We start from the raw sequence: 25,836 nt of genomic DNA, 5'->3' as shown, positions 1-25,836 counted from the left end.
AGTAGCAATAGTTTACAGTCTTTTTCTCTCTTGCCTCAGGAGACACATCTAGGAAAAATTGTGCTATAGCAAGTGTCAGAGAAATTACTTCCTATGTTCTCTTCTAGGGTTGTTATGGTTTCAGGTCTCACATTTAGGTCTTTAATCCATTTTGAATTAATTTTGTATATGGTGTAAGTGAGTGGTTCAGTTTTCCTAACACCATTTGTTGAACAGACTTTTTCCCATTGTTTATTCTTTCCTCCTTTGTTGAAGATTAATTGAGCTTATAATCATGGGTTTATTTCTGGGCTGTCTATTCTGTTCCATTGATCTGTGTGTCTATTTTTGTGCCAGTACCATACCATTTTGATCACTACAGCTTTGTAGCAGATCTTGAAATCTGGGCTTGTGATACCTCCAGTTTTGTTCTTTTTCAAGATTGCTTTGACTATTTAGGGTCTTCTGTGGTTCTACACAAATTTTAGGATTAATTGTTCTAGCTCTGTGAAAAATGCTGTTGGTATTTTGATAGGGATTGTATTAAATCTATAGATTGCTTTTCGTAGCATGGAAATTTTAACAGTATTTCTTCTTCCAGTCCATGAGCATGGAATCTTTTTCCATTTGTTTGTGTCATCTTTAGTTTATTTCATCAGTGTTTTATAGTGTACAGCATACAGGTCTTTTACATCCTTGGTTAAGTTGATTCCTAGGTATTTTATTTTTGGTGCAACTATAAATAGGATTGTTTTAATTTCTCTTTTCTGTGACTTCATTATTAGTGTATAGAAATGCAATAAAGGGGCGCCTGGGTGGCTCAGTCGGTTAAGCATCTGACTTCAGTTCAGGTCATAATCTCACAGTTCATGAGTTCGAGCCCCACATCTGGCTTTGTGCTGACAGCTCAGAGCCTGGAGTCTGCTTCGGATTCTGTGTCTCCTTCTCTCTCTGTCCCTTCCCTACTCATACTCTGTCTCTGTCTGTCTCTCTCTCTCTCAAAAATAAACAAAATTAAAAAGAAATGCAATAGATTTCTGTATATTGATTTTTGTATCCTTTAACCTTCCTGAATTCATTTATCAGTTCTAGTAGTGTTTTTGTGAAGTCTTTATAGGATTTTCTATATATAGTGTCATGTCATCTACAAGTAGTGAAAGTACTCCTTCTTCCTTACCAATTTGGATACCTTTTATTCCTTTTTCTTGTCTGATTGTTGGGGCTAGGATTTCCAGTACTATGTTGAATAAAAGTGGTAAGAGTGGACATCCTTATCTTCTTCCTGACCTTAAGGGAAAAGCTCTCAGTTTCCCCCCATTGAGTATGATGTTCGCTGTAGGTTTTTCATTCATTCATTCATTCATTCATTCATTCCTTCAAAGAGAGAGCATGAGCAGGGGAGGGGCAGAGGGACAGGGGGAGAGAATCTTAAGCAGGTTCCATGCCCAGTGCGGAGACCAACAAGGGACTCGATCTCACAACCATAAGATCATGACCTGAGCCAAAATCGGGAATTGGCCACTCGACTGAACAAACCACCCTGCTGTGGGATTTCCATATGACCTTTATGTTGAGGTATGTTCCCTCTAACCCTACTTTGTTGAAGGGTTTTTTTTTTTATCATGAATGGATGTTTTACCTTGTCAAATGTTTTTTCTCCATCTATTGAAATGATCCTATGGTTTTTATCCTTTTGTTGATGTGATGGATTGCATTGATTGATTTGCGAATATTGAATCCCTCTTGCATCTCAGGAATAAATCTCATATGATTGTAGTGAATGATTTTTTGAATGTATTGCTGGATTCAGTTTGCTAATATTCTGTTGAGAATTTTTGCATCTACATTCATTAGAGGTTTTGGCCTGTATTTTTTTTTTAATTTTTTTTTTAATGTTTATTTATTTTTGAGACAGAGACAGAGACAGAATGCAAGTGGGTTAGGGGCAGAAAGAGAGGGAGACACAGAAGCAGAAGCAGGCTCCAGGCTCTGAGCTGTCAGCACAGAGCCCGACGCAGGGCTCGAACTCACAGGCTCTGAGATCATGACCTGAGCCGAAGTCGGACGCTCAACCGACTGAGCCACCCAGGCGCCCCCCGTATTTTTTTTTTTTTTTTTTTTTTTTTTTTTTTTTTTTTTTCAACGTTTATTTATTTTTGGGACAGAGAGAGACAGAGCATGAACAGGGGAGGGGCAGAGAGAGAGGGAGACACAGAATCGGAAACAGGCTCCAGGCTCTGAGCCATCAGCCCAGAGCCTGACGCGGGGCTCGAACTCACGGACCGCGAGATCGTGACCTGGCTGAAGTCGGACGCTTAACCGACTGCGCCACCCAGGCGCCCCGCCCCCCGTATTTTTTATTATAATGTCTTTATATGATTTTGGTATCAAGGTAATGCTGTCCTCATAGAATGAATTTTGAAGCTTTCCTTACTCTTCTGTTTTTTGGAATAGGTTGAGAAGAATAGATACTAACTGTTCTTTAAATGTTTGGTAGAATTCACTCGTTTGTTGGGAGTTTTTTGATTACCAGCAATGAAACTGAATGAGTAATCAGTTTGTTCATATTTTCTCTTATTCAATTTTGGGAGGTCATATGTTCCTAGGAATTTGTCCAGTTCTTCCAGGCTCTTCAGTTTGCTGGCATACAATTTTTCGTAATGTTCTCTTGGAATCCTTTGTATTTCTGTGGTATCGGTTATTTCTCCTCTTTCATGTCTGATTTTGTTTGAGTCCTTTTTTTTTTTTTTATCAAAATCTTATTGATCTTTTCAAAGAACCAGCTCCTGATTTCATTGATCTGTTCTATTGTATGGTTTGTTGTTTGGTTCTATATCATTTTTTTCTGCTCTGATCATTATTCCTTCCTTTCTTCTCTTGGAGTTTGGAGTTTTGTTCTTTTTCTAGTTCCTTCAGGTGTTAGGCTAGGTTGTTTGAGATTTTTCTTCTTAAAGTAGGCTTGTATTGCTAGAAACCTCCTTTTTCGAACAGTTTTTGCTGCATCCCAAAGATCTTGGACCATGGTTTTATTTTCATTTGTCTCCATGTATTTTTTTAATTTCCTCTTGGATTTCTTGCTTGACCCATTCATTGTTTAGTATCATGTTATTTAACTTCCATGTATTTGTGCTTCTTCCAGATTTTTTTCTTGTGGTTGATTTCCAGTTTCATAGTGTTGTAGTCAGAAAAGATGCCTGGTATGACTTTGAACTTTCTGAATTTGTTGAGACTTGTTTTGTGGCCTAATATGTGACCTATTCTGGAGAATGTTCCATGTGCACTTTGAGAAGAATGTGTGTTCTGTTTTAAGATGGAATGCTCTGAATATATCTTGTTAAATCCATCTGGTCCAGTTTCCTTGTTGATTTTTTGTTGGAGTGATCTGTCCATTGATTTAAGTGGGATGTTGAAGTCCCCTACTATTATTATTGTACTACTATCAATTACTTTATTTATTTATTTATTTTTTAACGTTTATTATTTTTGGGACAGAGAGAGACAGAGCATGAACGGGGGAGGGGCAGAGAGAGAGAGGGAGACACAGAATCAGAAACAGGCTCCAGGCTCCGAGCCATCAGCCCAGAGCCTGACGCGGGGCTCGAACTCACGGAGCGCGAGATCGTGACCTGGTTGAAGTCGGACGCCTAACCGACTGCGCCACCCAGGCGCCCCTATCAATTACTTTATTATTTACTGCTTTATGTATTTGCTCCCATGTCCATATTGGATGCATAAATATTTATAATTGTTATATCCTCTTCGATTGTTCCCTTTATGGTTATCTTAAAATCTATTTTGTCCGATGTAAGTATTGCTAATTCAGCTTTCTTTTCATATCCATTTGCATGATAAATGCTTCCTTTTTTTTTTTTTCCATGTTTTTTGTTTTTGAGAGAGAGGGAGAGACAATCTGAAGCAGGCTCCAGGCTCTGAGCTGTCAGCACAGAGCCTGATGCAGGGCTTGAACTCACAAACTGCAAGATTATGACCAGAGCTGAAGTTGAATGACCAACTGACTGAGCCACCCAGGTGCCCCAACATAAAGCCTTTTAAAAAACAGTTTAGAGTCTATGTGGAAGACTCCACACTTATAGCTAAATAAGTTCTCTGCTTACTGTCAATGTTTATACAATAGTGTTTACTTAAAAATTAGCAAAGTCATGATCAGTGTGCATTTGTGATTGAATGTGTTCTTGTCCTATGACCTAAATGGAACAAATTTCTTCAGGGAGTATTTCAAAAGGCATTTGTACAAAACTAGCCTGCAAAAAATTGAGATTTGATTGGTACACTTAGTCTGTTTGTGCCAATGTATCATGTGGAGTTACTTTTCTTTCCCTCTTCCTGCATTGTTAGCACACATCTTTCCCATTGTGTTTATATAATTTCGAACATTGGAAAAAAATGTGTGTTCACTTGCTCTATTCTAGCTCCTGGAGATGCACAAAAAAAATAGTTACTGTTTTCAAGAGGCTCACAACTAGGGAGACCCAAACAGAAAATTATCTGACAAAGTGATAAACACAGTGACCATAAATTAGCTGGAGAGTATTTTTTTTTTTTTTTAATTTTTTTTTTTTTTTTCAACGTTTATTTATTTTTGGGACAGAGAGAGACAGAGCATGAACGGGGGAGGGGCAGAGAGAGAGGGAGACACAGAATCGGAAACAGGCTCCAGGCTCTGAGCCATCAGCCCAGAGCCTGACGCGGGGCTCGAACTCACGGACCGCGAGATCGTGGCCTGGCTGAAGTCGGACGCTTAACCGACTGCGCCACCCAGGCGCCCCAACTGGAGAGTATTTTTAGTTGCAAACCACAGCCCCTAACTCTGGTAAACCTAAGCAGAAAGGGAGTTTTCACGTGTCAGCAGGTAGCTCACTGACTCTCCGAGAGACGAAGAAAGCCAGATTGGAGTCTTTGAAGCCAGGAATGATGCTCAACCTCACTGCACCCTGGTGCTGGGACCCCTCCACTGCTACCTCGGGAGAATAGCTGTGCCTGCCACAACTGCCATCCCCATCGCCGGGACAGATTTCGAACAAAACAGAGGAGGTGCCCCACAGAGCTGAAACCCAGACTTCTGGGAGGGTGAGCCGCTCGTGTCTCCCAGGAGCATGAGGACACCGGTTCCTGGAGTACTAGACAAAGTGCAGTCGGTGCTGCCGCCCGTATGGCCTGCCGCTGCAGACACCATTGCTAGGGGTGCTGCTGATGGGAACAGAGCAAATAGGAAAAATCCCTTCCGCATCCCGCCTTGTAGCTACTATTCTCTTCCTGCAGCCACTTCCAGGCTCTGAGCATCTCACTCAACAGCTAAAATGAACAAATGAAGATATTTTATATAATTTCATCACTAAATGGAAGTCAAGAATGTACTGACCCCAAGATAATGTGACACAAAAAAATCCGGAAGATAAGGAAGGGTCAGAGCTTGGGGTGACTTCTGAAACCAGAGGACTTGGACCTTTGTTGGTAATACAAGATGCCAAAGCCCAGGACAGGAGGCCCTCTGATAAACCTGGACCCAACAGTGTACAAGTAAATAAGGAATAAACCCCATCACGCAGAAGGAGTCAACAAGGCAACGTGTCGGTCTCTAACCTGACACTAGGTCAAGGGGAGGACTCTCCCTGCAGAATTGCAGTCTGAAGTCACACCGACTGTAGGGTTTGAAGCCCCTAGTGGAGAATTTAATTCAAACTGGTTCTGGGTAACGCCCCCAAGTGACAGGCGGAAGCTTTCCCAGTTTTGTTTAGGAGAGCTCAGATTCCACTCAGCCCTCCAAGAATATCCACAGATAAAATGACCAGCTTACAGTCAAAAATTCACAAGGCATACAAGGAAATGAAGCATCATGAATAAGAGCCAGCAGAAACCTCATACTGAAACCTTACTAGTAACCAGAGAGAGATTAATAATTCATACTCATCAGTTTGACAAAAAGGGTTTTCAATTGGCATCACCTAGTGTATGCATGTAAACATTGCATACTCCCCATACCTACATTATATCCTAAAGAAACTCTTACACATGTATCTCAGGAGTAATATACCAGAATGTTCCTAGCAGTATTGTTCATAACAGGAGGGGGAGGGAACCATAGAAAAAACCCTACTGACCAACATTAAAATGGATACACTGTTGGGGCACGTGGGTGGCTCAGTTAGGTGTCCAACTTTGGCTCAGGTCATGATCTCACTGTTTGTGGGCTCAAGGCCCACATCGGGCTCTGTATGTCTCTCTCTCTGCCCCTCCCCTGCTCGTACTGTTTCTCTCTCAAAATTAATGAAACATTAAAATAATTTTTTTTAAATAAAAACATTTTTAAAAATTTTAAAAAATGGATACACTGTGTCATTTATACACTGCCACACTACAGAACGGTGAGAAAGAACCAGCCTCACTATGTGCATCAACATGCATGAATCTCAAAAAAAAAACTGAACAAAAGCAATAGAAGAATATGTCAAGTATGAGTGAGGCCATTTACATAAAAAGTACACCTTGTTTAAGGATACATACCAAGTAGTAAAACTAAAATGAAAGGCAGGAGGATATAATGATCACAAAATTCAGGATAGTAGTTATTTGGGAAAGGAAGTAGGAAGGAGGTATAATCAAAGTGGGTTCACAAAACGGGGGTTCTGCTGGAGCTGGTAATACCCTTCTTTAAAAGGTACATTTCACATACTTCTGTGTGATAGCTTTCATAAGAAATAAGGAATAATCCTTCCTTCTCCAGCCCATGGCACCTACTGTCAGAGTGATGTGCTGTTCACATTTTCAATGCCAGCTTCTTTGGCCATCAAACAAAAGGGGCCAGAATTTTTCAGCAGTTCGTTAGGGGTGCCATACTCTACAATCTTCCCGTTGTCTAGGACCATTATCCTGAAACAAAGGAGAAAGAAAGGTCTTAGCAGCATCTCAAATCTTGGCATTTATAAGAACAACTAGTACTAAGTTGTGGTATATTCATTCATAAAAGGTGATAAAGCAGTGAGAATGAGTGAACCATAGCTGTCTGTGTTAGTCTGGGTGGATTCCAGAGATAATGCCAAAGAATCAAGTGGAAGAATATATACAGTATAAGTCCATTTACATAAGTTTTTGTTTTTTTGTTTTTGTTTGTTTTTTTAAGATATACATTGTTGGAGGGAGACTATTCTCCAAACAGGTCCCAAGATTATGGACATTACCCCCATTTTAAACGTAAGATGTCAGAGTTGGAAGAAGCAGAAAACTAGTTATTGTATGGAGGCAGCTGCTGAGACCCAGTTGAATTGAGAAAATCTGTGGTTAATATCTGCCTCTCGTGGCTTGGGCCTCCACCTCCCACACTCAGTTAATTTACTATTGCCTATTATATCCTCAGGACTATTCCGTTAACACCCTGTTGGCTTTTATTAGCGTGATGTAGAATTTTGGACCCATTACTTGAACTCTCGGAATCTTTGGCTGGAAGATATCTTACGGCTAATGTGCTTAGTTTTTTCAAGGCTCAGTCGTGTCTGTCCAGCTCTGTCACTCACACTCACTTGTCACTGTCCATGATGGTGTGGAGCCTATGAGCAATGGTGATAGTCGTGCAGTGGGAGAACTCCTTTTGGATGGTCGTCTGGATAAGGTGATCGGTCTCTATATCCACCGCAGCAGTGGCCTCATCCATGATCAGAATCTTGGATTTCCGAAGCAGAGCCCTGGCCAGGCACAGCAGCTGCCTCTGCCCTATGCTGTAGCCAATGGAACAAACCAAGCATTAGCTCCTCAGGACCAAGGCAAAACGTGGGATGGGTGTGCGTGCACATACACGTGCACTTTTCATGTTCCGGATCAGGCTTTCGGAACCCCTACTCCTAGATTCCTCCAGGATGAATACCTAACAGAAGAGGCGAACACCATGTTTTCCTAACTTTCTCCATTAGAAGACCTACCACAGGTACTTAATTTTAAAATTCATATTTCTGGGTCCCACTCTTCTCAAGCAGAATGGGGAGGAGCCTAGAAACATGTATTTTTAATAAGCACCCCAGGCAATCTCCATGTTTGATGAGTTTGGAAAACCCTAGCCCAGGAATAGTTCTTTGCATCACTACAGTAATAGCCCAGCACCTCAACAGTAATTCCAAAATAACTCAGGATGCCACCAAGTTCAGTGCAGCAATATTTGACCTGGCACTGTGAATATCGGGTGACACTGCATCAGAATGCCCCAATGGCGTTTCTTAGTGGCCTTAGCAAACCCATTCATTATTTTAATGTGTAATTCTAGTCTCAAGGCTAATTATTTGTTCAAGGCCTTCTGCCTTGATTAGAGACATAGCTCTCTAATGAACGTGATGTCTTGGTGTGAGATGCAGTGTATGTGGAATTCGAATATGCTAGTAAAATGCAAATCGCTTTAATTTGCTAAAAGCCAGTAATGAAGGCTGGACCTCTTACTTACATAAAGAAGCTTTGGGAAATGATGTGGAGGAAATATTCAGGAATTCGCTAATTGCTCTTTCCTGCTGTGGCCATTAGGGAACGTATTAAACAGAGGGCGGCTAGACTAGAGTTCTGTAATTCTCTGTAAGAAAATTTCTGCAGGAGATGAGAAGTCACCCAAGATGAACTTCCAGTTTTTCTCTGTAATGTAAGAACAGAGACACTGTAAAACCGTACTTCAGTTGTACCAAACTCCTGCCTGGCTCAGTCGGGCTTCACAGTAATAGGCTGTTACCGAGGCCCCAGTCTGGTGTTCAGCTGCTATCTCTCCTTCCAAATGATTGATCTCCCATCACGCACCAGAGAAATGTTGAGTTTCAGCCCTCAACCCTGGTCTGAAATCAAGGCCCTGATAATGCCGGATAGGTGTCTCCCAGCAAGGATAGAGAAGGATGGGAGGATTTTTGTTCTCACAAACCAGATGTGTCAAGGCCCGTGTCACATCTTGCCAGAGGGACCCACACGGCCCACATGTCTGCGTATCCACTATATGACATTACTTTGTACACGATCAATGCATATTTGTGGACTGAATAATCTTTTCCATAGGCCTAAAAATCTACTTAAGTCCTGCCAGTTCCTAGATCTGTTACTGATGGTTAACAAACTTGGTGCCATTCTATACCAAAGCTTACAAGTATTCTCTGGGGCTACACACCGAAGTCACCTAGGCCCTGACTCAACTGGTCTGGGGTGCAGCCTGGGCATTGGAATTTTAAAAAAATGTTCCCAGGTGATTCTAGTGTGTAGCCTAGTTAGGAATCAATACTCTTAGGCAGTGCTTCTTAAGCTGTAATGTACACACAAATCCCTTGGAATCTTGCTAAAATGTAGATTCTGATTAGTAAGTAGGGTTGAGTCAGAGTGTGCATTTGTAACAAGTTTCCAAGAGAAACCAGAGCTTGCTGGGCCTCCCTTCAGTTCTGAGCTTCATCTGCTAACGTTCCACGCCCTACCTACCACTGGGACTGGAGCAATCCTATGATACCACGGACTACCTAGCCCAAGGAACAAAGGAGTGGATCCCCTTCACTTCCTCCCAGTGCCTGTGGGTTATGAAACATTACCTAAGGTTGTCACCAGCCTCTGTCACTTTGTGGGACAATCCAAGTTGCAGGCCAGCCACAAAGGATTTGAGGTGAGCCAGCTCCAGGGCCTTCCAAATCTCCTCATCTGAGTGGTTGTTAAAAGGATCTAGATTCATCCTCAGGCTTCCGGAGAACAGGATGGGATCCTGCAAGTCAAGGGATGAGGGGGCTATTGAAGGTAATGACAAAAAAAGGGTCTAGCAGGGTTTTTTTGTTTTGTTTTGTTTTTTTGTGGCCAGGAGAAAGTAGCGAGGACTGGCCTGAGGTGCAAAGCTGGTTAGTGGTCAAGCTTTTGCAAAGTTTCCTCACTGAAGACTAAAGGGGCTGCCAGAGGATTAAAAGGAGTTCTTGGTTTTTTTCATTTTAAGATTCATTTATGGATTTCCATGAAAACTCATGGTAAGGAGGTGGAAGGGTCAGGGGTGGTCAGGGGAAGGGACAGTACAGAAGAATTTATTAAGCTGCAGAAAAGATTCAAACTGAGCTAACACCAGACAAACCAAAACCACCCCCCAGAGACTTGGCTAGAACAGCAGAGGAAGAATGGTTCTAATAAGGACCCATATATCACCACCCCTACCACCCCGCCCCCAATCCCCGCCTAAACCTCCAAGAGAGGCCTTATTTGGCAGGGTCCAGAGAGGAAGCCAAAGAGAAGCCTTTTTTTTGCTGATGCACTAAGCGTTCCACTTGCTGGCAAAAACCTGCAGCAAATTCCCTCCCCTATCTTTTAACCATATCAAATGGGGAGTATAAAGCTTAATGGTTTCAAGCTTCAGCGGCAAAACTACTAATGTTGATTGCAAAGGTCTTGCGAACCTAGGATGGGCTACAGAAATGCTAAATAATCATCCGCTCTATTTGACTGCTGTTGTGTTGCTGCCACCTAGTGGTTAGATTTTGGCAGTGACATAAGTATATTGCCACAAAATGCAAAAGTTATTTTTGTCAGTTCTGGAAACCATGTGTCCTAGGGTATCCTGGGTAGAATGCAGAAATGAGACTGCTAACTGAATATACATCAAGAAGATGCATATGTTTCCTGCAGAAAAATCTGTCCCCTGCTGCACGTGCAAAGTTCTAGACCTCACCTGGGGGATGATGGTCAGTTTCTCTCGGAGGTCATGGAGCCCAATGGAAGCAATATCTACGCCATCAATGATGATCTGGCCACCTGCAGCCTCTAGGATTCTGAAGAGGGCATTTGTCAAGGATGACTTCCCAGCTCCTGTCCTGCCGACCACACCAACCTGTAAATACAGTTCCTTTGTACATTAGTTTGCCGTGTACTTCTTTGGGGGAAAAATGTTTAGCCTGGGACATTCTGGGCACTGACTGGCTACTTCATCTCTAAGGTGTTCAACTGATATTGATTTTTGGTGGGGGAAAAAGGGCCCAGATGTCAGAAAAAAGATGCCTTCTCATTCTACCTTCTCAACTGTTGGTTGCTCAGAACTGTAATGACCATTGGAAATGTACACATCAACAGCTGTTGTTGTAATTATGATAAGACATTATAGGGTTTAAAAATAAATCTTCGTTTAGAAGTGAGGAAAACGGAAGGGTCAGGCCTAGCATCAGTTGAGAACCTCAGCATCCTTACCTAGACTTTTTTTTTTTCTTTTACATTTTTACATCAGACCCCAAGTCCTCATAGAGAAGGCGCAGGACTTTGCAGACCAGAGAACTAAGTCATTATCTCTGCAGAGACCACCTCCACATTGCTGTTCTCACCAGTTCCTTCCCCAGGCTGGGTGCTATCATGCCCTTACAGGAAAGGAGCTACATCAGCAACAGAAGATGATGCTGGCAGGGAGGCAGGGAAGGGCTCAGCAGAAAACTCTTACAGCCCCAGTAAGTCTGTTTGATCCCTTGTTGACATCTTGCCCTCTGGGGGAGGAGAGGGTGTGTCCTTATACCTCCCTTGGGCAGAAGTGTCCTGACCCTATCCCTCCACCCCAATGATGAAAGCAGAGTCTGGCTGCTCTCCCCCTCCAACTGTGTTCTGATCACAAGGACTCACACTCAGGCCTTTCTTCAAGCTCCACCTACCTTCTCCATACTCTTAATGTCACAGGTGATCCCTTTCAGTATGAGATCCAGCTCAGGCCGGTACCGTAGTTGGTAGTTGTTAAACTGGATCTCCCCTTTGCTGGGCCAACCTGGGGGAGGTCTCTTATCAGTCACCCAGGGTGCCTGGCAAAGAGACAGGAAGGGAAGTGCTTTACATGGTGGCAATTCACTGAATGGTACCCATAGGACTCCTATCACAGAGCAGGATAGCAGTATCCCAGCCACCTGTGGGCATCTGCAATGATGAGACTGCAACTCCCAGAAGTTTCCAATTAAAGAACCCCCATCCCTCAAGGTTTCTCTGTGGAGCTAGGGAATGAAGACACCTTTTAACTTAGTGCATTCCAAGACCTGACTTCCCCCCAAACCATTTCCTATCTAAGTTTTAAGAAATTGGGTTGAGTTAGAGCACAGTGAGTTGTAGGAGAAACTTTATGATTCCATATGAAATCTCTAGACAGGGTAACGATACTCTTTTGAAGGAAACTTTTTTTTTTTGGCTTGTCCATGGGTTCTTCTAATTTCTCCTTACCTCGTTTTCCACTTTGGTGTACTCATTTATTCGTTCAACAGCCACAATGTTGGTCTCTACTTCTGACGTCATCCTCACTAACCAGTTCAGGGTTTGTGTGATCTACAGAAAATCATCTCAGGCTCAGAAACCAACTCAATTTGTCAAACCATAAGGTCAGTCCAGTAACTCTGGTGAATAACAGAGTCCTTTTGGGTGCTCCGCCATGATCACATTGGGCCTATATTAACTCCTAATGAACACAGCACCATACATAACCAGCTGGTAGCTATGTAAACCTCCTGCATATTAGTTACAAAAGATGGCCAAGTGACTCATCAAATGAACATTTAGTGAATATTTATTACTGTGACAGACATAGTCTTGGGCACCAGGAAATAATGTCTAACATGTATCCCCTAGTCATGCTGGGGATGCATATCATTTTATTGGACTCTTGATTAGAATTTTCTTGATCAGAATTAACTATTCTGTGATTTAAGAAAAACAAACATAGAAGAAGACAGTCAAAAGACTTTCTGGTTACTACTACATTTTGGAAAAGAAACTCGTTTATTCTCTTTTGACTAGAATCAAGCAAAGAGGCAAAGAGATGGGGACTATTAGGTTGCTTCATATCAAACTGCTTTCTTAACTGCCAAAGGCAACAAAGTTTTTGTCCGTTTTTCCAGATGACACTGGTACCTGCTTAGAAAGGGTAAGGAGCATGTCCATAGACTACACAATTAGTAAGAGATAGAGCCAGGGTTTGAACCTTAGTCTTCCCTACTCCCTTCTAGATCTAGAAAGGAATCAAGAGCACAAACTCCATGGTAGACTCTAGACTCGATTTAAGAATAAGTGCATTAATTTAACCAAACTCCCAACCTTAAGACTCACATTAAGTGCATTGGACAGAACAAAGCCCGCAGTGTCTCCACTTAGTGTATCTCTATAAATAACCATCATCATAGATGCAAAGAAGACAATCAGGTTCCCAATCAGCTCCAGACGGACTGCAAGCCACCTGTAGGGCAACAGAACCAGAGAGAAAGGTGTCACTGATCTTCACCTCCTTACCCTAACCAGGAACCTACATGTTCATGGAACACTCTCAGAGGGATTGAGTTGGTAGGGCTGTGTTCTCATGAAATGCCTCAATTTGACTATACCATGTGTTCCTAAAATCTTTTAAATTAGATTTTAGAAAATAAATTGCATCTTAAAGGTACTAGAGGAGCTTGCTAACCTAAGGGAATTCTATGATTCAGTGTCTCCCATACTTGACGTATCATAAGAACCATCTGAGGTAATAGTTAAAAGTACACAAAATTCATGCCAAAAAAAAAAAAAAAATCCTGGACTTTAACCCCCAGGAGATTCTGGTTCAGAGAGCCTAGGGTGGACTTCAGGAATCCATATTTTTAAGTAAACTCTACCCCCCAACGTGGGGCTCAAACTCATGACACCAAGATCAAGAGTCATGCTCTACTGACTAAGCCCACCAGGCACTCCAGGAATTTGTATTTTTTCTTTTTGTTTGTTTCTTTAGAGAAAGAAAGAAAAAATCTTTTTTTTTTTTTAATGTTTATTTTGAGAGAGACAGAGTGTGTGTGTGTGTGTGTGTGTGTGTGTGTGTGTGTGTGAGTTGGGGAGGGACAGAGAGAGGGACAGAATCCCAAGCAGGCTCTGCTCTGTTAAAGCAGACCCTGACACATGATCCATGAAATCATGACCTGGACCAAAATCAAGAGTCAGACGCTCAACTGACTGAGCCACCCAGGCACCCCAGGAATTTATATTTTTAATAAATGTTCTAAGTGATCTCTTTTGATTAGGCAGGGTAATAGAGAAAAGGGATTAGGCAATGCCATAGAGAATCCATCTGTAAGTGAAGAAAGTCAGCAGCACACGAAGGTTCAACGTACCCTGATTTCATGATTTTAAAAAGGGAAAGAAGCTGGAGGTGGAGGTGCAAGTGGATCACAGAGTGAGATGTTGGAACTTTATGGAGAACTGAATAATGTGTAGACATCATTCATAAAATTTGACTTTCCCAAAGAAAATGAATTTAAGTTTGCACCAATAATTCTAGCACATGTACAAATAAATATGATACATATTTTACAACGGCGTCTAAATAGGATTGACTCACATGCCAATGTTCTTCTTGGAAAGTATCTAAGAAATAAAGTCTCTTTACAATCAGAGTCCTGACCGCTCCATGTTCCAGGTAATACTGAACATCATTAGCCTGCCCTTAACACTTCAAGATAATGTGGAAGCCACTCAGGAACGGTCACTTCCTGAAAAAGACCTCCAAGGACATATCCCTTCTTGCCAGGGTCTAGTGATGCTGCAGAAATGAAGGACACTCACCCTACTCAGGATTCACCTCCTTGGATAGGAGCTTTCCAGGTCTGTCATCACTGGTTTTACCTAAACATTCCATAGTCTCCTCCCTCCAATCTCGGCTTCTTTTCCACCCTACAAGCACACACTGCCCGTGGAGAATCTCACATCCGCTCTCAGGGAAGCCAACTACACATTCTCAGTTCACCCAGCACTGCTTAAGTAGCTGGGATACCGAATGCTTATCGATGTCATTGGACTTCCACCATAGCCCTATGATATATGTTGTGTTCTAGCTGCTGTAAAACAAACCAAAAATGAGATTTTCCTTAGGTCAAGGCATTTTACCCAACTTGGTAAATAGAGTAGGCACAAGCATCCAGTCTCTGACTCCAAACTTCATACTTTCTTCTATTTACACAACAAGTATGTTTGGGCACGGTGAAATTCACATCACTGGCTACACCTGCCCTCCCATAGCTAAGGTCAAACATACATAACCGTAAAGCATATATTTGGGTAAATACCCAGGGGCAGCCTCACCTGTTGGAGACAATCCAAGAGAAGACACATTTCTGGTTGGTGTCAATCCCCACCTCATTATGTTTTAGAAATCGCTGCTGATGCTCAAAGGCACGGATGACAGACAAACCTGACACAGTCTCACTGAAGTGAGAGTAGATTGGGGACCTGGTGACAGAGTCCAGACGTTTCAGCTGGCGGGAAGTAGCCACATAAAACATCTGGACCCCAAAAGTAAACAGTCAGTCACAATCACATTGCATATGCAATATCTCTTCCTCTGTGGCCGTGACCCAGCATTCTTCACCTTGATGGCCACAGCCCATATCTGAACAGGACAGAAGACTCTAGGCTCACCTCTGGCTAGGAGAATGAGGAGAGAGGCCTGGGAAGACATTGGTGGGGAACAGTGGAGGATGAAAGTGAGGAGACTATACCACTTGAGGAATTTAGTCAGCCTGACCCATATTCTCCCAAAGAATCTGCATATATTGTCCAAGCAACAGTTTTTGTAGTAGCTGGAAAAACTGTCTCCAAAGGGATTTTGTAAATTACAGCTGGGACTCTAGGGGTGTGGAAAATGGAGATGGGCAGAAAATGGCCAGAGAAAGGTAGCCTGAGGATTAGATAAAAATTGAATAGTCAGGCAAGTGACCAAACTGTGCTTCAATGGTGTATGAAGGTAGTTCTGGAAATATGTGGAACGTTGAGGGTCTAAGAACTAGAACTATATGTGCAGACAGACCTTGAGACACAAGGCTGAAGGATGAGATTTAGTGGAATGCAGTTCTGCGGTGCTACTGGAGTCTGTGAGGATTTGTTGAGACCAGGAAAGAGCTGGTCATTTGAGAGTCTGGACCCAAAACGTTTTACCTAGAAGTTTCCTCAAATATCCTTCTTCTTACTGTTGTCTTATCATTAATGGCTGAGAGGTTGTTATTGAGATAGCAATGTACCTGAGGAACTTAACACAAATACCAGGGGTTGTCACCTTACCAAGAGCCACAAGGCTGCACTTAACTGCAAGTTTTTCAGAATTGTTTTCCCAACGTAAACATTTCATCCCAACGAATTCTCTCCACAGCTTGCCTCCCCTCATCACTTTTTAATATGGGCGTGGAGTCCCCTCCACTTGCTTCACTTGGCTTTCAAGCTATCTGTTCCCTCAAGAATATATTGGCATTGAGTCTAAGTCATCCATAGACACCCAGGTGAAACTAGAATTGCCCTGAAGTGAATAGAGATCTAGCTTCTGCCAAGAGACATCTCCCAGAAGATAAGCCTAAGCCAATCAAGGAAGCAGCCATAGCACAACTCTTCTAGAAGCAACCCATCACCTATCCATTACGGGGGATCTTACAGAACTTACAGACTGTCCAGAGCCAACCTCAAAGTAGTCTTAGGTCCAAACATAAATCTGCCCCATGTAAATCTTTAGTTGAGGGTTGGGGGAGGGCAGCAGCTAAAGTGAGATCCGCTGTGAACCACACACCAGTTGGTGCTGACACTCTATCTCCAGACAGTGGCCTCTGGACTCCTCAGTATGTCAATATAGGACTAAGTGACAAAGATGCTAGAGAGGACTGAATGACTAGCAATAAACAGAAGATTCTCAGGAGGGAGACTGGGCTTTTCTAAGTAGAGAGGAAAGGACACCTAGGTCTTTTTGAACCTACCTGCACAAATGTATAAATGATGCCAAGGGGAATGATGACGGTGATAAAGATGGGAGTGGCCATGCAGATCATGACAAGGGTGCTGATGATTCCCAGGAAGCACAGTATCCAGCTTCGCAGGGAAAAGGGGAGGGTGTCATCCACCGTGGAGATATCCTAGGAACACATAAATTAGAAGAGTGCTGTGCAAATAGGTTACTAGGACATCTTCCATCTTCCTGACTCCAGCAGGGGAATTGTTGGATTCTGGGTTACCAGTGAGTCCTTCATTTAATCATTTCATGGTATTCATTTGCAATACACTTTTCTGCTCATCCCAATAACCAATATCACTTCTGTAATTTCTTCATCTTTCTAAATCCTTCCAAACAGATATGGCAGTCACCCTTCACTTTTTTCAACAGACTTGGTAAAGGTTTTCACTCTTCTCAGTGAAATTCTCACTTGTCAAATTTATTAAACCATTCATAATCATTGTAAGCTAATAGAGACTTACAGGTAAATCCTCCTCTAACTGAGCCAATTCAATTTAATTTAACTTTACACAGGTCCTAATTCCATTCAGTACCTAGAATAGAACCTGGCACATAACAAGCATTCCTTCTGTTTGAAGCCTCCAGTCAACAAACCTTGTCACCGACCCTTGACTGAAGAACCATCATCTACCTGGCAAGCTGTTTTCTCTGCTGAGCAGAGAGCTTCATGGGAGAGGGAGGTGGAGGTCAAATGTGACACTCGCCTGGCCAGTGTTCTAACCAAGTAACCCAGAGGTGACAAATCGGTCTTACTGCCATATTGCCTTCATGTCATGTTGAATAAATGAACAAATGGATGGATGGATGGATGGATGGACGGATGGATAATGGGTCAGTATACACAGGAAGTCTGACTTATACTTTGGGCTTCCCTTACTTACATTTCTTAGATTATATGGATTTTAGCATTAGTAATATGTGGGTATCAAGGTGAGTTCAAATTATCTCTGGAGTTTCCCAAACTGGGTAAGGGATAACAGTTTCCCAAGAGTCCTGAATGACTGAGTCTAATTTACCTTCTCAGAGTCCTATCAGAATGCAAATAACTATATGTCCAGGATTGGCAGAAAAAAAGAAATCCTTACCAGCTATCAGTTCTATACAGATTACTTTTTGTCCTTTACTGGCATAGATTCTCCCACTTTCTTTCTTCCGTCCTCTCCCTTCACCTCTTAAGGGCTCAGCCATCTATTCCAGAGGACTCTAAATCAAACTCTCCTTTATAGGTATCAGCTCCCTTTCCCCACAAAACTCACCATATAGTCAATGACAGTTGCCTTTTTCATGCAAAAGCAGTTAGCAAAATATGACAGTTGCCTAACTAACTCACAGTAAGGTCTCTGCATTCTTTTTCAGAAGATTAATTATATACATATAATTTTATATTTATTTATATGTATTTATATTTATATATGGTTATACATAATACATATATAATTATACATTTATATATATATACTTATACATATATATGATATATATAAATATAATTAACCTGGCACATAACAAGCATTCCATGTTTTATATATTCCATATATATATACACACACACACCCATATATTCCATGTAATAAATATATATTACAACATCAGAAAAGAGTGTGCAATCTTTGCAAAATTCCTGTGAGAAATCTCCCCATTTAAAATTGCATGCCCAGGGTGTCTAGATGGCTCAGTCGGTTAAGCATCTGACTTCAGCTCAGGTCATGATCTCGCAGTTCACGAGTTTGAGCCCTGCATCGCGCTCTGTGCTGACAGCTTGGAGCCTGCTTCAGATTCTGTGTCTCCCTGTCTCTCTGCCCCTCCCCTGCTCATGCTCTGTCTCTGTCTCTCAAAAATAAGTGTTAAAATTTTTTTAAAATAAAATAAAATTGCATGCTCTTTGGGGCATCTGGCTGGTTCAGTCAGTAGAGCATGGGACTCTTGATCTCAGGGTTGTGAGTTCAAGCCCCACATTTGGCATGGAGCCTATTTTAAAATGAAATAAAATAAAATAGGGGCACCTGGGTGGCTCAGTCAGTTAAGCGTCCATCTTCAGCTCGGGTCATGATCTCACGGCTCATGGGTTCAACCCCACATCAGGCTCTGCACTGACAGCTCAGAGCCTGGAGCCTTCTTTGGATTCTGTGTCTCCCTCCCTCTCTGCACCTCCTCTGCTCGCACTCTGTCTCTCTCTCTCAAAAATAAACATTAAAAATAAAATAAAATGAATAAAATAACTAAAAAACTAACATAACTAACATAACTAACCTAACAACCTAACATAAAATAGTATGTTTTTTTAGGTTTTATTAAAGAGCAGAAAACCCACTGAAGTTGTCTCCAATGACATCATGCTCACCATATTTGTCCCAGAGGAAAGTGATAAATGGAGACCAGTCAACTTGTCCAGTTTTAAAGCAGCCACGATGTCCCAGAACTTAGCTGTGGGTTGGCCTTTGTGTCTGTTCTGAGGCCAAAAAGATAAGGGTCTAAAGCTACTCAGACAGTGTGAAAAATGTGCTCCCTTTTCTACAAACAAGAAGACTAAAAGCGTGCTGATGACAGCCGACTATTAGAATTACTTGATTTCTGCCTCTGTTCCTAAAATCTCCATCTCAAATGCATGAAGAATCATGGGTTGGGTTTGGCTCTTGGAAGACAGCCATCTATGATCTTATCATTTATTAAGCATTCCAGCGCCTCATACAGTCCTTGGCTCATACCAGCTGCTCGATAAATACCGTTGAATAAATGAATGCTAAGCGTTCCCGGATCTGCAGTACATGGAAATGATGTTTTAGAACTTTATTAAAATTATAGGTGGCTCTTTTCCATAATCCAGACTTCGTTTACTTATCTTAAAGTATCAAAGATAGAATAGGAATGGAGCAGAGACCAAGCAAAGGGTTATTCTGTTTTCTCTTTTATTGACCATCATAGCCAGTGCATGTGTTTTTCCCTCTGCAGGATAATCCTTCTCATTTTTCTTCTACTGCCAACCCACCTCCCCCCACCATATCTCCCTGGCTAAGTTCCTTTTATGACTTAAGTCTCACATTTTCTGACATTTCCCGCTTTGTCACCAGGATGAGCTAGTACCTCTTTGCTCTGTCACTGTTTTGTATCCCCAGAACAGCACTATATACACATGTTATTGGTTTTATTGTGTCCTGTCATACTCCTTTATTTCCTTGACTGTCTCCCTCACTAGATGGTGAGCTCTTAAAGGGCCAGAGCTTTTCATCTCTATATCCCCAGGATCCTTGGGACCTCACACAAGGTGCTCAATAAACATTTGCATGCTAAGTGGACAAAAGAACTATAACTGTATACTGTTGCCTAGGGGGATAGGAGAATTCTTTCCCTGTTCACAGTGGAAAGATCCTAAAACACAACATCGTACAGCCCTTTAGATACTTACACCAGCGAACCTGTTCACAATCCGGCCTGTGGGTGTTGTGTCAAAAAAACTCATGGGTGCTCGAAGGATATTGGTTAGCAGTTGCTTGTGAAGGATGTTTGACGCATGAGTGGAAGCACGGATACTGCAAAGATTTCCTAGGAGCACAAACACACCTAAAAATGGAACGAGTTTAGTCAGTACTATGCACAGGGATCCCTAAAGACCTGTGCCAAGGACACGATGGCAATTTCTTCCCTGAGTCTAGACAAAGTACATAGACCAGGCAGATTCTGTAAGAGATGGCTGGTATAGCCATCAGACGTACCTTGTACCAATCCCAGAGCTCCATAGACGCCAGCTCTCAGGTCCCTCTGTGAGGCTGGATAGTTAGTGCCATTATAGGTTTTAGAGTCATTGGTCCAAGCGCTGAGCCAGAGGTTGGATCCAATATAAGCCACAGCATTGATCACATAGGCAAGGATGATGAAGAATATCAAACACAATCCCATGGCTCGCAGGTATTTCAGGTAGATGGACAGCTTCACCTGAAAAGCACCCACCCTCAGTATTAGAAATCCTAATGGCTTTTGGTGAGTAGTTACCTAGAATACCAATCACAAGGGGGAGTGGAGTCCCCTGGAAAAGTGGATAGCAGGTAGCAAAATTTGGTAATCTGTGGTCGCAATTTCTGCATTAGGCCAGGATACTAATGGATGCTGAAATACAATGTGGTGTAAATAATATCACATTATTAATAATCTTCTAGATACAATTAAGAGAGAAAGACATCAAAATAGAGTGGGAGAACAACAACACAGACACAACAGAGTGGGATGGAGGGTATACTGCAGACCTTGGAGCTTGTTTTTAGTAATTTGGATTTAAATTAAGACCTTAAACTTAAGACCTTGTTTTTAAGTTTTATTAATTTGAATTGTGTGCTCTCAGATCGACTTATTAGTGTTTTCTGGCTCCAAGAATTGCATCTCAAAGCAGTTTTGTTGTTCCCTCCACATATCAGAATGGAATTACTTATGCAATGTGGTATGAGGATGTTCACAGGAAACCTGTCATTCTTGGAAATAGGATTTGATAGAAAGCCCAAAGCCTCTACTAACATTTCAATGATGAAGCTGAAGATTTGCAAAGCACATGAGACATATCCCACCTGTAGATATGTATTCAAGTCACCAAACTTTAAAATGTTCAGATCCCAAGCCTTAGATCACCTCAAATTGTACTTTTTATTGTGGCCTTCACCTTTCCAGTTTGTATGAATTCCTTCTTAATTAGTTTTTGTCCTTTGACTAGTTCTTCCTCCTCCTTCAGGGTATTCACATTCCGAGTTTTCAAAGAGTTTTTTAGGGATTTCCGGTGCCTGCTACTGGACCTAGAACTGAGAAAGAGAGAGGAGGAAAGCATTCTTGAGGACGCGCAGAAGCATCCGGGGGGTCTTGTTGCAAGCAGATGTCACAGTCGCTCTGCTAACATCAAAGTGCATTTCAGAACACATGGCCATAGAGAAACACCCCACCCCGCCCCTGCTCTCCGTACAAAGAAACAAAGGAAGAGCTGGGAGTGTCCCCGGTGTCCACTCCCTCAGGACAAGCCCACAGAGAAAAGGGAATGATCAGATGGAAATATGGAAGTGATGACGAGGGCTGCCAGCTGAATAGATGACCAACCTGTGACTAAGTGTTCGATGAAGGCTGTTCTCTCTTCTCATGGTCAAGGAGGCCACCTCCTCAGGGATTTCCTCCACACTGGGCATCAGCCCACAATCATCTTCTTCACTGTCCTCATTGACTAGGAGACACATCAAAGGTTAGGGAGGTGGCGACATAGAGCTGTCTGAATTCTATGAACAAGGAAGAGTTCTTTCTGATCTAGCTGGCCCTTCAGCAAGAGACCACAAATGTATACACAGGCTGGAATATTTTGCTTCAGAAATATTACTTATTAGTATCTCTAATAGCTGAGAAATACAAGGATAAAGGAGAGATGAGTTAATGTTCTAGTGGAAGAGAAAATGGTAAAAAGGAGACAAATATTCCCAGAAGCTTCTCAGTTCTTTTGCAGCAAGGAAAGAATTTTTAAGGTTATAGTAGATAAGCAGAAGAGTCCTAATTCCCAGAATTTACTAGAAAGGGGAGTATAAATTAAAAATGCTCTTCTTGAAATTCAAATAACTTTACAAACTTTTGTGAATTTAAAACACTTTAAAAACATATGCTGCAAATGAAGAATACATTTTTAAAATTGAAAATAAAAGAGTAAAATGTAAAACAGCCTGGACATCAGTGGCAATGGTAAAGACCTCTGGAAATTGATAACTCCATAAAGCAGTGAGAATACTGGCAAAATATTGTTAAACTTTTTTCCTAACTCTGGAATTAACCAAAGGCTTGCAACAATCCAAGGAACCTTTATTTAAGAAAAATGGCTAAATCCCAGTAAGAACAATAAGCTTTGTGATAGTTTAATTTACCCCCAATCCTCTCTCCTCAGATCTGCTGTAGCCTAGAATACTAATAGCCTCACAAACATGGTAACCACAAATAGCAGCAGCCTCCTGGCTGCTGGAGGGAACAGAAAGTGTTCAAAATTCTCCCAAAGCCTCATCCTGTAACTGAACTCAAGTCTGTCTGCCCAACATGCAGCAAAGACAATCACTGAGCCATTGAGTATAAAGTAAGGAAAGGGTTTGAGAGGATGCCAAAAAGACAGGAGGGCAAGCTTCACATTTGCCTCCACAAAGTAGAGTCAAGAAAATTTAAGGGCAAATGAAAAAGGCCTGGGTAAAGAGTTGTAGTTGTGCTTACTAAGTCCCACTAACCCTTTGGTTACCGATTTCAACCCCTAGAGAACCATCATTATTTGACCTGTCTGGCAGTTCCCTAGAAAACCCCATGCACAGGGCTTGTCTTTGTTGGACCTGACTTGGAGTCAGCAATCGGCAACAATTGTGTAACATCACAGCTGCCTGAGATGGTGATAACAGTTGGGGCAAATAAGTAGCTAAACAAAAACTTAAAAGGAAAAGCTGGGGAATAAGATATCCTTAGGGAGCTTTGATATCTTTAATATACCCCTGGCAATCTAGAATGCCATACACATGGGCAGGGCTGCACACATGCTCCAGAGAGACTGGAGAAGGCCCTACTCTCACCTCTGGCTACTCTGGGCAAGCAAGAAACAAAAGGTGAAGCAGAATTGTAAATTGCCTACTGGAGTGTTAAGGACACGCCCCCGCCACCGCCCACCACTCTCACACACACACACACACACACACACACACACACACAAAGCCTCTCAGAAAAGCCTGAGTGACTTATTGGTTCCAGGCCCTTAAAGAAATCTCTAATCATTAGCTGACCACCCAAGCAGAGACTTCATTGGCCACACACGACAAAGAATGCAGATTTAGTAAGAATTAGTTAAGGAAATTAAACAGGAGGAACAACAAACCCTGGCAGAGGAAAAATCTTATTTCCAGAGTTGTATTATTTAAAGTGACCAGTTTTCAACAAAAAATTGTGAGACACGCAAAGGAAGAAAGCATGGGACCATACACAGGAAAAAAAAGCAGTCAACAGAAACTGTACCTAGGGAAGCACAGGCATTGGGCTTACCAGAGAAAGACTTTAAATCAACTATTATAAATATGTTCAAAGAACAAAAGAAAACCATGTCTAAAGATCTAAAGTATGAAAATGAGTTCTTATCAAATAGAGAACATCAAAACAGATCAAATTAAGAAAAAAATAGAAATTCTAGAAAAGTACAGTAACTAAAATGAAAAATCCATTAGAAAGACTCAACAGATTTACTAAAGAGATTAAGTGTGTGACTTAATCCAATCAACCATCTCAGCACAAAAGCTGCCAGCTTGGACTGTAGGGGACAGAGGCAGGACTAAATGAAGGAATATGGTCAGACTTCTAGGATTCTACAGGCAGAAAACGTACCAATAGAACTATCCAGCCGTTAACATGTGTTATCCTTCAAGAAAAGGGAAAAATGACCCTGGGGTTGACTACCCCTCAGTTCTAGAGGGTGGAACCACCAGCCCAGGTTGAGCCTAAAGAACAGATAGCATCAGACCAAACAAGACTATCATCAAACCTTAAAATCTGGTGGAATTGACCCTGCTAGATTTGGGATTTGCTTGGGATTCATGACCATCTTTCCTTTTTGGAATGGGAATGTCTATCCTAATGCTGGTCTTACCACTGAAGCAGATAATCTGTCTGGTTTTATAGCTTGTCAGATGGAGAGGAGTTTTGCCCCAAGACTCTGGGTCTCACCCACAACTGATTTGAGTGAGGAGAGGATAAAATTTGGGACTTCAAATTGACATTTGGAGGAGATTTTGGACTTAGAGGAGATACTGGAATGATTAACACATTGGGGATGCTGGGATGGTGTGAATGTATTTTGGACACAAAAAAGATGTGAATTTGGGGATGCCAGAGAATAGACATGATAGAGTGACTTGTGTCCCCCACCAAATCCATATGTTGACATCCTAACCTCCACTACTTAGAATGTGACTTTATTTGGAAATAGGATCATTGTAGATGTAATTAGTTAAGATGAGGTCAGACTGGAGTGGGATGAGCCCCTAATGCATTATGTCTGATGTTTTTATAAAAAGGGGAGGGGCGCCTGGGTGGCGCAGTCGGTTAAGCGTCCGGCTTCAGCCAGGTCACGATCTCGCGGTCCGTGAGTTCGAGCCCCGCGTCAGGCTCTGGGCTGATGGCTCGGAGCCTGGAGCCTGTTTCCGATTCTGTGTCTCCCTCTCTCTCTGCCCCTCCCCTGTTCATGCTCTGTCTCTCTCTGTCCCAAAAATAAATAAAAACGTTGAAAAAAAAATAAAAAAATAAATAAATAAAAAGGGGAAACTTGGGATTGATGCACACAAGGGAGAATAGCATGTGAGGATGAAGGCAGAGATCGATGTGATGGGTCTTCAAACCAAAAATGCCAAAGATTGTCAACAAACCCCCAGAAGCTAGGAGAGAGTCCTGGAACATGTTCTTCCCTGTCGCCTTCGGAAGGAACCAATCCTATGGATTGATTTTGGACTTCTAGCGTCCAGAACCATGAGACAATAAATGTCTGTTGTTTGAGCCCGTTTGTAGTGTTTTGTTATGGCAGCTAATTAAGAAAATAGTATACAATTTTTAAAAAGGGGAGGTTGCACCTGGGTGGCTTAGTTGGTTAAGCGACCGACCGGCTCAGGTCATGATCTCACTGTTCATGGGTTTGAGCCCCATGTCAGACTCTGTGCTGACAGCTCAGAACCTGGAGCCTGCTTTGGATTCTGTGTCTCCCCCCCTCTCTGCCCCTCCCCTGCTCACACTCTGTCTCTCTCAAAAATAAATAGGGGCACCTGGGTGGCTCAGTCGGTTGAGCGTCCGACTTCAGCTCAGGTCACGATCTCACCGTTTGTGAGTTCGAGCCCCGCGTCGGGCTCTGGGCTGATGGCTCGGAGCCTGGAGCCTGCTTCCGATTCTGTGTCTCCCTCTCTCTCTGCCCCTCCCCCATTTATGCTCTGTCTCTCTCTGTCTCAAAAATAAATAAACATTAAAAAACATTTTAAAAAAATAAATAAAATACTTTAAAAAAGAAAGAAAATGATAAACCAAGCCAATATTGACACAGGTCACCCTTGCCCTCCTGCCTTTCCCTTCATTCTACCATGTCATGGTCTACCCCTTGCCAACAA

At 42.2% G+C, this 25,836-nt stretch overlaps 1 protein-coding gene across 10 annotated transcripts in view; it reads right to left on the bottom strand.

The window, feature by feature from the left end:
• ABCC2 (ATP binding cassette subfamily C member 2) overlaps positions 1 to 25,836 on the bottom strand; it is a 72,537-nt gene that overhangs the window by 1,908 nt on the left and 44,793 nt on the right. For 7 of the 10 annotated variants that reach the window (XM_025917891.2, XM_086680606.1, XM_086680610.1 and 4 more), the window contains 13 exons: positions 21,791 to 21,911; positions 21,366 to 21,501; positions 20,431 to 20,650; positions 20,124 to 20,278; positions 16,686 to 16,841; positions 15,031 to 15,230; positions 13,036 to 13,162; positions 12,157 to 12,258; positions 11,604 to 11,747; positions 10,643 to 10,801; positions 9,531 to 9,697; positions 7,515 to 7,709; positions 6,451 to 6,867 (listed from right to left, as the gene is read on the bottom strand). In XM_025917891.2, coding sequence (XP_025773676.2) covers positions 6,738 to 6,867; positions 7,515 to 7,709; positions 9,531 to 9,697; positions 10,643 to 10,801; positions 11,604 to 11,747; positions 12,157 to 12,258; positions 13,036 to 13,162; positions 15,031 to 15,230; positions 16,686 to 16,841; positions 20,124 to 20,278; positions 20,431 to 20,650; positions 21,366 to 21,501; positions 21,791 to 21,911 — 2,012 coding nt within the window. In that variant the 3' untranslated portion in view covers positions 6,451 to 6,737. Of the gene's footprint in view, positions 1 to 6,450; positions 6,868 to 7,508; positions 7,710 to 9,530; positions 9,698 to 10,642; positions 10,802 to 11,603; positions 11,748 to 12,156; positions 12,259 to 13,035; positions 13,163 to 15,030; positions 15,231 to 16,685; positions 16,842 to 20,123; positions 20,279 to 20,430; positions 20,651 to 21,365; positions 21,502 to 21,790; positions 21,912 to 25,836 lie in introns of those variants that run through there. The other 3 variants (XM_086680605.1, XM_086680608.1, XM_086680607.1) reach the window with 3 other exon arrangements.

The sequence above is a fragment of the Puma concolor genome, chromosome D2, assembly GCF_028749965.1.
Source record: "Puma concolor isolate L17-30 chromosome D2, mPumCon1.1.hap2, whole genome shotgun sequence".
Lineage (NCBI taxonomy): Eukaryota > Metazoa > Chordata > Mammalia > Carnivora > Felidae > Puma > Puma concolor.
This window is presented reverse-complemented; position numbering and strand designations above follow the sequence as displayed.